The following is a 14,464-nucleotide window of genomic DNA, read 5'->3' as shown; positions in this document are numbered from 1 at the left end:
CAACTCGAGGGATCTTATTGAATGTTATACAAACAAATTCCAAAAAATATCACCTCTTAAATACTCCTCTTCAATCTTATTGTAAATATATTCTTCACAATATCGGGATATCCAGAACAGACTTGACCATTCATATAATATCTTTATGACAATCATTCAAATGATTATCAGCACCAAAAAATTAGTACTGAAAAACTTTTTTTTAAGGTAGGATAGGAAAGTTTCATACTTATGATTTTTTTCCCCCAAACCTGGGTAATCAACTCTATTGTAATCATGAACAATCCTCCTCCAACCATTTTTTATGTATTTTTTATATATTGCATGAAAAAAATGTTTTTTTAATGATAGTCAGCAAAGAAAAACTAATTATGTGCCTGAAAATCACTTCGAGACAGCAGTGCATATCACGTTTTTTGCCAATCCAACATTGTAAAATACCACGCTGAAAACAGCTATAAGTATCCAAAACAGCTGTCTCATTGAAGTGACATTTATTCATTTCATTGAAAGCGTGGCACTTTACAATGTTGGATTGGCAAAAAACGTGATATACACAGCTGTCTCAAAGTGATTTTCAGGCACATAATTGGTTTTTCTTTGCTATCATTTTTAAAAAAACTTTTCACGCAATATATAAAAAAATACATAAAAAATGGTTGGAGGAGGATTGTTCATGATTACAATAGAGTTGATTACCCAGGTTTGGGGATAAAAAATCATAAGTATGAAACTTTCCTTTCCTACCTTAAAACGTTTTTTCAGTACTAATTTTTGGGTGCTGATATTCATTTGAATGATTGTCATAAATATATTATATGAATGGTCAAGTCTGTTCTGGATATCCCAATATTGTGAAGAATATATTTATAATTAAGATTGAAGAGGAGTATTTAAGAGGTAATATTTTTTGGAATTTATGTTTGTATAACATGTATGCAGATGACATCCAACTTTGCATTAAACTCAGATCTGACCAATCTTTTCCCATTGCCAATAAAAACTGTCTCACAGTAGTAGCCCAATAGCTCAATGACAAGTTCAAACTTAACCCCTTCAAGTATGATCTCCTCTGGTTAAACCAACAAGGTCACCCCCCTACAGTCATCCCTTCCTCCAGCTCAATGACTCTGTATGAAGCCTAGGGGTCCAACTTGATCCGAATCCTATGGAAGCTCACATCTCTAAAGCTATGAGAGCCTCTTTTATGTTCCTCTGCCAAATTAGGCAACTATGCTATTACTTCAATCAGCAAACCTTACATTGCTGATCCATGCTCTAATCGCTAGTCGTTTAGATTACTGCAACTCTCAGACCTGCCTGAAATTATTTTATTATTTTATTATTTTATTTATTTCTTTTGTATACCGACATTCGATCGAGATATCACATCGGTTTCCAGAAAACAGGTTGAATAGAGCCGGAACTGCCCTATTTTACATTGTAACAAGAGAACAGTTGATTAAACAATAAATATAAGGAACATTGTAACATATGAATAAAATTAAAATTAAATATTAGATGTGGGTATATAGAAATGGCATATAGCCTATATACAATATGTACAATATGACTTGGTTATGAGTAGGGTGGGGGACAGGGAAAAGGGAGGATACGAGAAGGGTGGGGGACAGGGAAAAGGGAGGATAGAGAAGGGGGGAGGGGTTATGCGTTCATGCAGAGTAGAAGTTATGCGGTAAGGCTTTCAAGAGCGTTTATTATAGGATGTTGGGGTTCAGGAGGGAATGCTTTCAAGAACAGCCATGTTTTGAGCTGTTTTTTAAAGACTTGCGGTGAGGGTTCGTTTCTGAGCTGTGGGGGGAGGGAGTTCCAGAGGGTAGGGCCAGCTATTGTAATGGCTCGTTTGCGTGTTGTATTGAGGTGAGCATTTTTAAGAGTTGGGATGGAGAGGAGACCTGAGTTGGTGGATCTGAGATTTCTTTGTGTGAAATATGGTTGGATGTTGTTGTTTAGCCAGACCATTCTGTTGTTGTTTATTTTTTTGTGAAGAAGGGTGAGGGTTTTATACTGGATTCTTTGTGTGATGGGCAGCCAGTGGAGGTCTTTGAGAGTGGGTGTGATGTGGGAGGATTTTCTGTGATTGGTGATAATTCTGGCGGCGGCGTTTTGTAGAACTTGGAGGGGCTTGATGTGGATTTCAGGAAGTCCAAGGAGGAGGGAGTTGCAGTAGTCGAGTTTTGAGAAAATAATTGATTGTAGTACTGTTCGGAAATCATGCGGTTGGAGGAGAGGTTTGAGTTTTTTAAGTGTTTGAAGTTTGAAAAATCCATCTTTGATTATATTGGAGATGTGTCGTTTAAAGTTGAGTTGGCTGTCGATGGTTACTCCTAGGTTTTTTGTGGATGGTGTGAGTGAGGTTCTTCATAAGTTTGGCATCCCAGTGTTGTTTGCGCTTCCTGTGTTGTTTGAGGGGGTGCTCTCGAGGGGGGAAGCGGGACAGTCGTCCTGGATGTGAATAATTTCTGTTTTGGCTTGGTTGAGGCAGAGAGATAGTTGTGATAGCAGTTGAGATAAATTTGAACTGAGTTTGTTCCATCTTTCCATGGTGAGTTCAATGGATTTGGTGATGGGGAGGAGAATTTGAATGTCGTCTGCATAAACGAAGTAGGTGAGGTTGGCATCAGAGAGGTATTTGCATAGTGGGAGGAGGTAGATGTTGAAGAGGGTCGAGGATAGTGAAGAACCTTGAGGGACGCCATGGGTGAGGGGCACTTGGGAGGATTCAGAAGAGTTTGTCTTGACAATGAAGGATCTGTTAGAGAGGTATGATTTGAACCAGTTGAGTGTAGTGTCTTGCAGACCGATCTCTTTAAGTCTGGTGAGGAGAGTTCTGTGGTTGATGGTGTCAAATGCGGCTGATATATCGAGGAGGATCAGTAGAAATGTCTTGCCACTGTCTCGGCCTCTGAGGATGGTGTCGGTGAGGGAGAGGAGGAGAGTTTCTGTGCTGTAGAGTTTTCTGAAGCCGTGCTGTGTTGGATGGAGAAGATTGTGGGCGTCGAGGTGGTCTGTGAGTTGATTGTTGACAGTTTTCTCGATGATTTTTGCTAGGAATGGGAGGTTGGAGACTGGTCTGTAGTTTGCAGGATCAGATTTGTCGAGTTGCGGTTTTTTTATGATTGGTTTGATGATGGCGTTTTTGAGTTTGTCTGGGAAGATTCCTTGTTCGAGGGATAGGTTGATGATTTGGGTTATAGGTTTGGCAATAATCTCTCTGATGAGTTTTAGGGTTTTGATGGGGATGGAGTCTACGGGGTGGGATGCTGGTTTGGTTTTTTTGATGAAGGGTTCAATTTCTGTAGATGCAACAGGAGTGAATTGGGTCCAAATGTGGATGGGAGGAGGGATATTTGTTGAGTCGTTGTGGGAATGGGGAATCTTGGCAATGATGTTGTCGACTTTGTCCTTGAAGAATTGAGCTAGTTTGTCACTGGAGATGTTGTTGGAGTTTGGCATTGTGTCATTCTGGATTGGGTTGGTGAGTTCTTTGACGTATGAGAAGAGGGTCCTCGGGTTGAATTGGTATTCATGAATTCTGGATGTGTAGAAATTGCGCTTTGCTGTGTTGATGTCAGCTGTATATTTGTGTAGAAGTGTTCTATATTTGTCTTTCAGGTTTGGTGTAGGTGTTCGTCTCCATTGTTTTTCGGTTTGTCTGAGCGTTCGTTTGGATGTTTTCAGTTCGGGGGTGTACCAAGGAGCATTTTGTTTAGTAGATGATCTGATTTCCTTTTTTATTGTGGGGCATAATGTGTTGGCTATGTCAGCGTTGATGGAGATCCAGGAGTCTGTAGCTGAGTTGGCATCATGTAGGTTGATTGTTTTTAGTGCTTCCGGGAGTAGCTCTGCTAGGTCTTCACTGGAGCAAGGTTTGGTGTATTCAATGAAGCAGGAGTCTGTTTTTGCTGTGTTCGATTGATGTTGGAGCTTGGCTTGAATGAGGTAGTGGTCGGACCATGGAGTTGGAGTAGTAGTGGGTGATTCAGTTGCAGATATTTTATTGTTAATGAAAATTAAATCAAGGGTGTGCCCAGATTTCTGAGTGGGGGTGGTAATGATTTGGGAGAATCCGAGAGCTGTCATGGAAGATAGGAGGAGTTCGCAGGTGGGAGTTGTTGGTTGGGTGTCAATATGGAGATTGAAGTCTCCTAGTATGATGGCTGGTTCTTGTAGGTTGATGTGTGATGTGATGGCTTCGATCAGTGACTACAACTCATACAAAACAGTGTGGCCAGAATCCTGATAGAGGGCAAACTGTCAGACCACATAACTCCCATCTTCTACAGACTAATTTGGCTACCAACCGGAACCAGGATTACATTCAAACCCCTCTGCTTCATCTTCAAATGTGTGAACAAACAGGCCTAGGAGTATCTCACCCATCTCGCTGCCCTCGTACACTCCAGCTAGAGAGCTCCGATCTATACAAAAGGTCCTTCTTTCTTCCCCACCCCTGACTTCTGCCAAATTGAACTGCATAAGACTAAGAGCCTTCAGCTCCCAAGATCTGGAATGAGGGTCCTTTACCCATCTGCCAGAAATTAAACTACCTCGCTTTTCTGGAAAAAAGGCAAGGCATGGCGATTCAACCAGGCCTTTCCCCAGCCGGATCATTAGGAGAATGAAAGTTTTCCCACACTTGGGCCATAGGCTATACAATGGCACTCAGTGTTAACTACATTTAACTATATCATACCTCTATAATTCTTTATTTCTTTAATCCACTTTGAGACCAAACCTGGCAAAGAGTGGAATATCAAACACACATAAATAAATATTACATCGGTCAGAAGAGACTCCCTCACTGAAAAAGCAGAAACGGGAAACAAGTTCATGGATTGCATCCTTCTGTTTCTGGTACCAGGCATTTCATGCTTTGCACTTCTTTCAAAAGAAACATTTTTAAAATTAAATACTTTGCCCCAGCAAGCGTGTGACGCTCCGTCGTTATCACCAAAGATGCTTTATTCATAACCTAACAGTCCGTGTTATCTTCAGTGTGCAGCACTTTTTGCTGTTATATAGGATATGTATGTTATAGTAAAGGATGAATTTATGATGCAGTGCTTTTTGTACTATGCCAGCGTCTGTACAGAAGTTTGTATCGATTCACTGGTATGCATATCTAATCTAGAGCTATTATCCAGGTAAATCAGAGTGCGTTTTTAAAAGCATCACTGGAATAGAAACTGAGGTCATGATGGCAGATAAAGACCATATGGCCCATCCATTCTGCCCAGCTTTATAGTCCCTTCCTCTCTCTCAGATATCTGTGCTTTTCCCCTATTTTCCTGAATTCTGCTACTGTCCCTGTCTCAACCACCTCTAAAAGGAAGTTGTTCCATATGTCCCCCTCCACTTCTGTAAAGAAATATTTCCTTAGATTACTCCAGAGTCTATCCCTTCCACTCTCACCCCATGAGCCCTCATTCCAGAGCCTCCCTTCCATTGAAAGGGGCCCACCTCATGAGCATTTATTCCTTGGCAGTACTTCTATATATATCTTATGTCCCCCTTTCCCTCCAGGCTATATTTGTTTAGATCTTTAAGTCTGTTCCCATATGCTTTATCATGGTGACCATGGACCATTAGTAGCTGCCACCCCCTGGACTGACTCCATCCAATTTATTGCCTTTTGAAGGTTCAGTCTCCAAAATTGTACACATAGTACTCCAAATAAGGTCTCGCCAGAGATTTATAAGAAGGGACTGTCATCTTTTTCCTTTTGGCTATTCCTCTCCCTATGTATAATTCCTTTTAGCTTTTATTGTCGCCTTACCTACCTGTTTGGCCACTTTAAGATCATCAGATATGATCATCCCCTCCCTCTAGACCCTGCTCTGGTTTTGTGCACAGAACTACTTCACACCCTATACTGTATTTCTCCCTTGAGGGCAAATTTTAAAAGCCCCAAGTGTGGCAAATCGGGGAGATACGTGTGTGACTGGGCCACGCAGATTTTAAGAGGCCTGCAGCCACGTGTGGGATCTCCTTTTATGTGGATAAAAAACGTTTAGCCAAAAAAAGGACAGGGCTGGGACTGCACCCATGAAGTCAGTTATGTGCACTAGCGCACGCCGGGATCCCACAAGGTAGTCAGCGGGGTTTTAGGGGTTGGGGCTAGTAGGGTAAAAGAGAGGCAAGTTACGTAGGGGGTTTAGAAAGTCCGCTCCTTTACTGGGGTGAACTGGGAAATAGGCCTATTGCATCGCTGCGCGTACCTACTAAAAATTCCCCCTCCCCCCTTACGCGCTCAAGATGGGATTCGTGCGCACGTTATAAAACCGGCGCTTCCATGTGTGCGTGCCCGCAAATGCACGCACACATTTGCACAAGCGCGTCAGTTTGAAAGTTACAGTCTTGGGTTTTTTCAACCAAAAGCATAACCCTGCATTTTTTAGCATTAATTCTTAGCTGCCAGATTCCAGACTATTTTTAAAAGGTTCACTAGGTTCCTCCTCATGTTTTCCACACCTTTCAGGGTGCCTATCCTATTGCATATTTTGGGAGTGCTGACAGCAGAACCTTCATCTGCTGAAAGTAAGTTTGGCCTTGCTGGGAAGAAGTGCTTAGATCTTAAGACAAAATTTAAAAAATTCTTGGAGGGTTAAAATATTACTGGCTGTTTTTACTGTCTTAGAAAAATGCTGGCAAACAAATCCTAACCTGTTTTTTGTAGTGGGAAAATACACCGATTCTTTTAGCCGATAAAAATTGGTATTTGTTTGCCAGTGTTAGAATTGTTTGTGCAGTGGGAAAACAGATTTTGATTCTCTGAGCTAGTAAAAGATAGTATTTATTTGCCAGTGTTTGAACTGCGAGTTTGTAAAGGTCACTTACTTGATCTGACTTGAGTGAGAGATTTACATGGCCATAGGGGTGTAACACCATCTCCCCACATCAGATAACATAACTAGAAATTAAGCTTTCTGCAACCTTTAAAACATAACTATAAAAGACACTAACTTTGATACCATCCTCCAGAATCTGCTGAATTCTGCAAGTCCTTTATAGGCACCCACACTCAGGACTAACTTAGGTCCACACTTCCATCATGCAGACTGTGTTGACCATTCAATTTCATGGCCCTACTAACTTCTGTTAGAAATAGATTAAGCAGGAAAAGCAGCCACAAGTCAGTTATCGTGTCTTTAGAAGAAGTCTATACATCTGACTACCTACGTAGTCATCTTCCCCCTTTGCCCACTCGCTGCCATCGTGGAAGATCATTCCTATTAGCTGCAGTGGTGGAAAGAGGCTTAGAGGTATGAGGCACCCTGCGGCTCTCAGAATGGTTTCAGCTTCCGCTGTACTTTTAATTCTGGAAGATATACCATTGATTGTAAAGGCCAACCAGGAGTCAAACCATTTAAATTGAATATTTTCTCTGTGGAGAATTAGAGTTCGCTCTCATATTCTGCCTCTTGTAAAGGGTGATGAGAGACAGACCTGCATAAATCGCCACTGAATGGCCTTGTCCCGCCACTCTGCCTGCTTTCGTGCCATGTTCTAGCTTGTCTCCTTTAGAGCATAGATATGAAAGCACACAATGATGTCCCAAGGCCTGCCCCAGAGCATCATGTGCCCGTTATATCTCAAAAATAGTCGCTGCCTCATTCACATCATCTCCCAGCACTGCCTTACTAATGCCGATGGACACTTGTTTGCAATCCAGATTCTCAGGAGTCTCCGGCACCTCTCTAAAATGAAGACTGCACCATCTGGATCGAGGGGGATCTATTTTCAAGATCCTCAGTCTTTTCAGACAAAGATACCATTTCTGCAGCCAGATCTTTACCTGAGTCCCATAGCTGCTTCGATTCTGCCTGTGCATCGAGCCTTGTCTCAGACTTCTCCACTTTCCTACCAATATCAGTCATCTCCTGCCTGAGATCAGCGACGATATCTAAAAGTTCTTTTTTCATCACTTTCATGTCCTTTCAGAAGTCACAAAACCATGACAAACTCAGCCCGAGTAGGTATATCACTGTTCACCACAATTATTTCAGCATCTGAGCTCTCAGGGCCTGTGCTCCTGGTTTGTAGCAGTGCTCATCTCCCTTCAGGCCTACTGCACTGTCACCCTCAGCACTAGTTTTAATGTAGGAGAAGTGCTTGAAATCCACCAGTTTCTTTTTCATGGCCCTTTTCTAGATGTTAGCTCCGGATATCAGCCAGCAGAATTGCACTTTAGCTGCAAATGGGCACCTTACAGGAGGATTTTAATCAGTAGGGTCAGGAGCTTCCTGACTATGTAGTTATCTTGGGTGCTGATGTCATTTGCCCTGGATCATGCATTTTAAATTGAAGTAAAGTTTTTTTTTTTGCAGTTGAACACTACCATTGGACTTCATGTCTCATTTAATGGGGCCTTTGACCTCCGCTATTACCAGCCACTAGGAGTACTTGCTGACCCAATGTGTGCGTGAAATTGTACCGAGTTGCGTTACCCACCAGTGCACTAGGGTCCCCGAGATCTAAACCTCCTCTCTATTGGATGAACCTGGCATCCCATGGTTGAAGAGAGTCAGAGAGTGAATGATCCAGAAAGGAAAAAAAACCCTAGGAACTATGTAGCCCCACAAATTTAGCCCATGCTACATGTTGAACAGAATTGGACCAAGGAATGATCCCTGCAGCATACCACAGGTAAGACACCTTTTCTTATCATGAATTCTGTTTATCACTACCCTTAGTCACCTCCCACTTAACCAGTTTCTAACCCAATAAGTTATTTTAGGACCTATACCTAGGGTGCTCAGTTTGTTAATAAGTTGCCTATGCAGAACTGTGTCAAAGACCTTACTGAAATTCAAGTACACTAGATCTAGCTCTCTCCCCTGATCCAACTTTCTGGTCACCCAATCACAGAAATTGATCAGATACATCTGACAAGATTTAACTCTAGAAAAGCCATGCTGCCTGGGATCCTATAATCCACTGGATTCCAGAAATTACACTATCCTCTATTTTAACAGCGATTCCATTCATTTACTCATATGGTCTTGTTATATAGCCTTCCGTTATCACACCTTCCCCATCCCCCAGTGCTGTAATAAACATAAGGTGCTTTCTTACCAGTTGTTATGATCTGGACCTTCCAGGGGTGCCTGCCCAAGAGTATCTGGTAGGACCGCCATATACCAGCCATGGTTCCTGAGGTGGGGGGGAAAGAAAAAAACCATCAGGACTAGCAAAATGAACAGAAAGGATGAGTGGGTGCTCCTCGTTAACCTCAGAAGCAAGCAATGATGTGGATGCCATAGAAACATACAGGGTCAGTGATGAGGGTGTGAGGTTAATAATACGTGGCACTTTGATCACTGGTAATTCAGGAATAGTCACATGCATTGACAGTTTAGTATCTAATGGGACCCAGGCTCTTCCCATGTGATACAATAGGTATTTCACAGGTTTTAAAAAAAAAAAAAAAAGAAGAGAACCTTTTCAGATACTGATCTGAGTGGAAGTCATGTATGTTTCTCCACCCCCTCCCACCCCATTTTCCCATTTTATTGGTGTCAGTCTCTGCCATTCCACATGTACAGCATGGCATGAGGATAGAGGAGGTCCTATGTGAAGGGTCTTGCATTTTGGATTATCGGAATTTGAAGAAACAAAGATCATCCTGAAGTATTTTGCATTTTCCCCTTTCCATGCCAGTCATTCTATTTATAACTCCTAGTTTGTGTGTGTGTAGATTACTCCTGAGTATTGCTAAGTCAGTCTTTGAATACAACAGTAACAATCACGCTGGCAGCTGTAAGTGGTTTCCAACTTAACTTTACTGTCAATTGATGATAGAACAGTGAAAATGACTATTTACAACTCCTCATGCAATCCAATCCAATAAATCTGCGACTCTGTAATGCTTAATGCATCTTTTAATCTATTCCTGATCCTTGGCCAACTATAAAGGTAGTTTTGGAGCTTCCTCCCAATTTCAAGATTCAGGTTTCTCTAATCCAATTTTAGACAATACACTTTAAAGTCCCATAAGGCATACCTTTGTCCAGATGAAGAGAATGTATTTCTTAATTTCCAGTCCAATCTGCTCACTGTCCTTGATACCTGAAGGGTATCTCTAGACTCCCCTCCACTATCCAGATGATAGCATAGTGCTTAATACCGAATGGGTGCCACTGGTCCAACTTCTCCTCCAAGGAATGAATGAGGACTCATTCATTCAGTAACCTCTGGAAGGTTACTGAGTCTCTCTGAATGAGAAACTTCTACTCTATCTCTTAGGATGACATTCTCTGAATTCCTGGGTCCCAAAGAAAACTCAGATGAATAATAAAAATAAAACCATTTTCGAAACATAACCCAATATGAGGAAAGAAGGGTGGATAAAACCTCTTCCTCCAAATAAAAGGGTTAAAAGATGGATTCTATAAGAGGGCAAAAGGTACCTTGTCTTCTATGTCTCCCCCTGTTTCTTTTCAAGAAACAAAAGGTCCTTTTTCTTAATTAAATAAAAAAAAAAAAAAAAAGCAGCAGCAAGCATGCAACTCAAAATCCATACCTACAAAAATATGCCTTGGATTTGTATAGACAAGGATTCCACCATTAAATTCTTCCACATGGGGAAGCTAGAATCCAACTAAAACTACTCTTTTCTCCACCCTCTTACAGGTCAATACAGTAAAGTGCGGCCGCGGTTACCCTGCTTCTAACCCGCCTTCTACTCACAATTTGGCCGCATTAGTCCAACCCGCGATTCACTATCCCCTTTAACCCATTCTTACCGCCTCTTTAAATCAACGAGTAACCCCTTCCGCCCGCGGCATGTATATGAGATGTAAACGATCGAATTAGCTATTCCCCCCCATTCAGTAACGCCTTTTTAACCTGCAGTTTAGCCGCGCGTTTAACCTGCTAATTTACCGCCTACCCCTACCCCTGCGTTAGAGGCAGGGGTAAGGGTAGACGGCAAACTTTCCCCCAAAAGAAAACCTAAAAACCTAAAATCCCCTCCTCCCGAAGCGACTGGACATGTAAAATATTGAAAACCTAAAATCCCCTCCTCCCGAAGGAACTCGACATGTAAAATATGTGAATAAGTGTAACCAATTTACTTTTTGTTTCTTTTTCAGCCCTTTGGTTGTTAATTGGTATGCTTTAGTAGAGACTCAGTAAAGCTCTCTACATATACAAAATTTGCTGTCATTGCCTGTCACTATCTAAAAATAAAAGTGCCATGCTGGGTCAGATTAAAGGTCCACTGAGCTCAGCATCCTGTCTCTGACTGGCTAATTTAGACTAGTAAGAAGTATTTATTTTAAATATTACTTGTACTTTCATTCTAGGTGGGTACAATAAACATTCATAACATCAGGAAACAGAAAAAAACCCAATTCCTTGTTGCTCTTCCCCTGGGATAAGCAGATGTCCCAGAGGTCAACAGGCTAATAATTGTATATTGACTTTTCTCCAGGAAGTCAAAACTTTTCTAAAGCAGCTATACAAGATCCACAGTTTGAGAGAAAACACACTTTCTCCAATTTATTTTAATTCTGCTACCTGCTAACTTCATGAAAAATCCTATAGTACAATTTGAAAGAGTAAATAACTGTTCCACACCACGTCTCATTCATCTCTTTTCCAAGCAGAAAAGCCCTAACCTGTTTAGTCTTTCTTCATAAAGAGAGCTGTTCCATCGCCTTTGTCATTTTGTTGCTCTTCTCTGCACCTATTCTAGTTCTGCTATCTTTTTTTTTTTTTATGAGGCAACCAGAACTGCACACAGTATTCAAGTTGTGGTCTCACCATAGATCAATACAGACATGATATTCACAATTCTATTCTCCATTCTTTCCTGAATAATTCCTAATATTTTATTTGCATTCTGTACCATCACTGCACAGTGAAGTTAGGAGTTCAACTTATTGCCCATGACGACTCCAAAATCTTTTTCCTGGGTAGTGATTCCTAATATGGAACACAGCACTGTGTACCTACACTTAGGGTTGTTCTTCCCTATATGCATCATTAGTTTGTACTTCCTCACATCAAATTTCACCTGCCATTTAGATGCCAAGTTCCTCAGGTTGCAAGTAACAAAGCAGTGTGCCTAAGGACTTGGCTGTAAGAATACAAGTTTCTTAAGAAAAAAAAAGTTTAGTTTCATGCTATTATTTTTAAATCGACATTAAAACTGTCATTTCCTCTTTTTTTTTTTTAATACGTGGCAGTTTGAGATTTAGAACATAGAGCTAAAGGATGGAAAATGACAAGAATCAACCACTATCAGTAGCATAAGCACTTCTGTACACCTTCAACAGCGGCTACCCCAGTGTCTCTGCTTTATGACATCACGCTCGCCCCGCCTTCTCCTCGGAGCCCAATATAAATACCGTTACTGAAGCCGGGCTTCGCGTACAAACAGTAGCAAGTGAAAGCCGGTCTCGAGTCCTTTTCCTACCTTTCTAGGGTCACTCACCACTTCTCCGGCTCTTGAACCAGCAATAGCTAGAACACCTTTTCACCGGACGTCGAAAAGACAGCGAAACGTGCGTTTCAAGCCTCCCTTTGAATCAGGACCCTTTCTTCCTATTGGCTGTGGATTCCTAGACTCCGCCCCTAGGAATTAGGTTTGCATAAATTGAACCCCAGAGGAGACAACTGTGCTTACCGTTGAGCTTAATACAATGTACTTGTCAGCAAATAAATAACACTACTTGGATAAGTCTACCGTTTACGGCGTTAAATTCGTTAGTTTGTGAGCTCTAAGTAACAAAGCAAAGTCTGTAGCTTCATAAAAACACTCGAGTGTAGGCAGAAGTCGCCGCCAAGGGAATTGGTTAGCGAACTGGAGCTGGAAGGTAAGAGCCCCAGAGGGTAGATAGAAGAAATCCATAGACAATTAACTTCCTTATCGCACTAAAGGATCCTGCTAGTAAACAATAGTTTTTAAAAAATAGAATACAAAAAATGTCTTTCAATCTTCAGCAACTGCGATTTTAACTGGTTTTCCTGCAGGCTTCTGTATTGGAACTAAAGTTGTAGACTAGAATATCTGTATCTTGGCTTGTTCTCCAGAGTACCCTAGCGCTGTGACTATAGCGCCGCACTGCTGCTATGGTACACGACGGCAAGTGGCATTATGTGGCTCTCGTTTAGTAAAGTGAGCGAGCAGGCACAATAGAAAAGGAAAAGTACTAGAAACAGGGAGTAGACAGACAATTACAAGGCTGCTCTCTTGTAGGTGTCGGTAAGAAGCCCCTACTTGCTTACATTTGGCCGAGACAGGCTAGTGGGCTAGAACTGACCCATTTTGTTAATGCTTTTGTTCTCATACCAACTAGGGTAACAAGAAGGGATAGAGATAAATGAGGGATGAAGAGTGGGAGATGAAAAGTGTTCCAGACAGTAGGAATGAAAAATTTGATCAAGCCACGGAATGAAAGCGACAGGGGAAAAGATAGACGGAGCTTTGTCGGATATTATAAAGCAGCAGGAAGAAGTTACCAATAAAATGTGCAAACTTTGCTCAGCAGAAACATGTATCCCATTCATTGCCCATCACCTTTCAGATATTCTAAAACAGCAGTTAATGGCCTGTATTAAACGTGCTGTGCACATACTAATGGAAAACGATGACCCAAAAGAGCACAAGGAGAGCAGGACAGGAAAATGAGAAGATTGAAGAGAAATGAATGAAAAGCACTGAAAAGGATAAAAACTAAAAGAACAATCCTCTGAGACAATCAATTATCAAAATATTTCCATTACCTAGTCTCAAAACAGAAGCTACCATTTCTGTTTCATATTTCTACATAGGCAGACAGAGTTATGTACATTGGCATTTCCCTTATGGCTTCTTGTGGCCAGCACTGACCTTGCTTCCTGCCAGCTCCTGGTCCACTCAGCAGATTGTAGGCTCCTTCCAGCCCAACACGAGGCTGATTGTCTCCACATGTGCATAATAGTGACAGCAGACAAAGAAGAAATTATTTTTAAATAGGAAATCTGTAAACCTAATGCAGATTTAGGGAGTTAAGCAATTTGCTCAAGGTTACACAATGAGTGATAGAAGTATCTGACCGAAATGGCTGAAATGACACTGTTACAAGGTTAGCCAAGGGAAAACTACTTACAAATTATACATTCTATTCTAAGAATAAAATTACTAGCAGATCACTGCAAAGGCTTTATTATGATAAGTACATACAATTTCAAGAGATCCCTGTATATCATGATTTGCATAGCACATAACAGATATATCCAGAACTTTACAGACACACAAAAAGAATAGTCCCTACTCCTTGGAGTTTACAATCTAGGGTAATAAATCCAAGACGTAGACTCAGGGGTCATCCTAGGAAACAATTTTTTCACAGAGAAGGTAGGTGATGCATGGAACAACCTCCCCATACTTGTGGTGGAGACAAGGGCAGTATCTGAATTAAAGACCATGGGATAAACACAGGGGATTGTCTAA

The 14,464-nt window shown here is 41.4% G+C and overlaps 1 protein-coding gene across 5 annotated transcripts in view; it reads right to left on the bottom strand.

Moving 5' to 3' along the window:
- The window catches only part of MPV17 (mitochondrial inner membrane protein MPV17), a 170,373-nt gene extending 156,415 nt beyond the window's left edge, over nt 1-13,958 (bottom strand). Inside the window, exons 1-2 of one of the 5 annotated variants that reach the window (XM_029596331.1) lie at nt 13,862-13,958; nt 9,100-9,177 (exon numbers count right to left, since the gene is read on the bottom strand). In XM_029596331.1, coding sequence (XP_029452191.1) covers nt 9,100-9,172 — 73 coding nt within the window. In that variant the 5' untranslated portion in view covers nt 9,173-9,177; nt 13,862-13,958. Of the gene's footprint in view, nt 1-9,099; nt 9,178-10,027; nt 10,047-12,445; nt 12,540-13,755 lie in introns of those variants that run through there. The other 4 variants (XM_029596328.1, XM_029596329.1, XM_029596330.1 and 1 more) reach the window with 4 other exon arrangements.
- Nucleotides 13,959-14,464: the final 506 nt, after the last annotated feature.

Source organism: Rhinatrema bivittatum, chromosome 3 (genome assembly GCF_901001135.1).
Source record: "Rhinatrema bivittatum chromosome 3, aRhiBiv1.1, whole genome shotgun sequence".
Classification (NCBI taxonomy): Eukaryota; Metazoa; Chordata; class Amphibia; order Gymnophiona; family Rhinatrematidae; genus Rhinatrema; species Rhinatrema bivittatum.
Note: the sequence above shows the minus strand (reverse complement) of the source record. Positions and strands in the feature narration are given on the sequence as shown.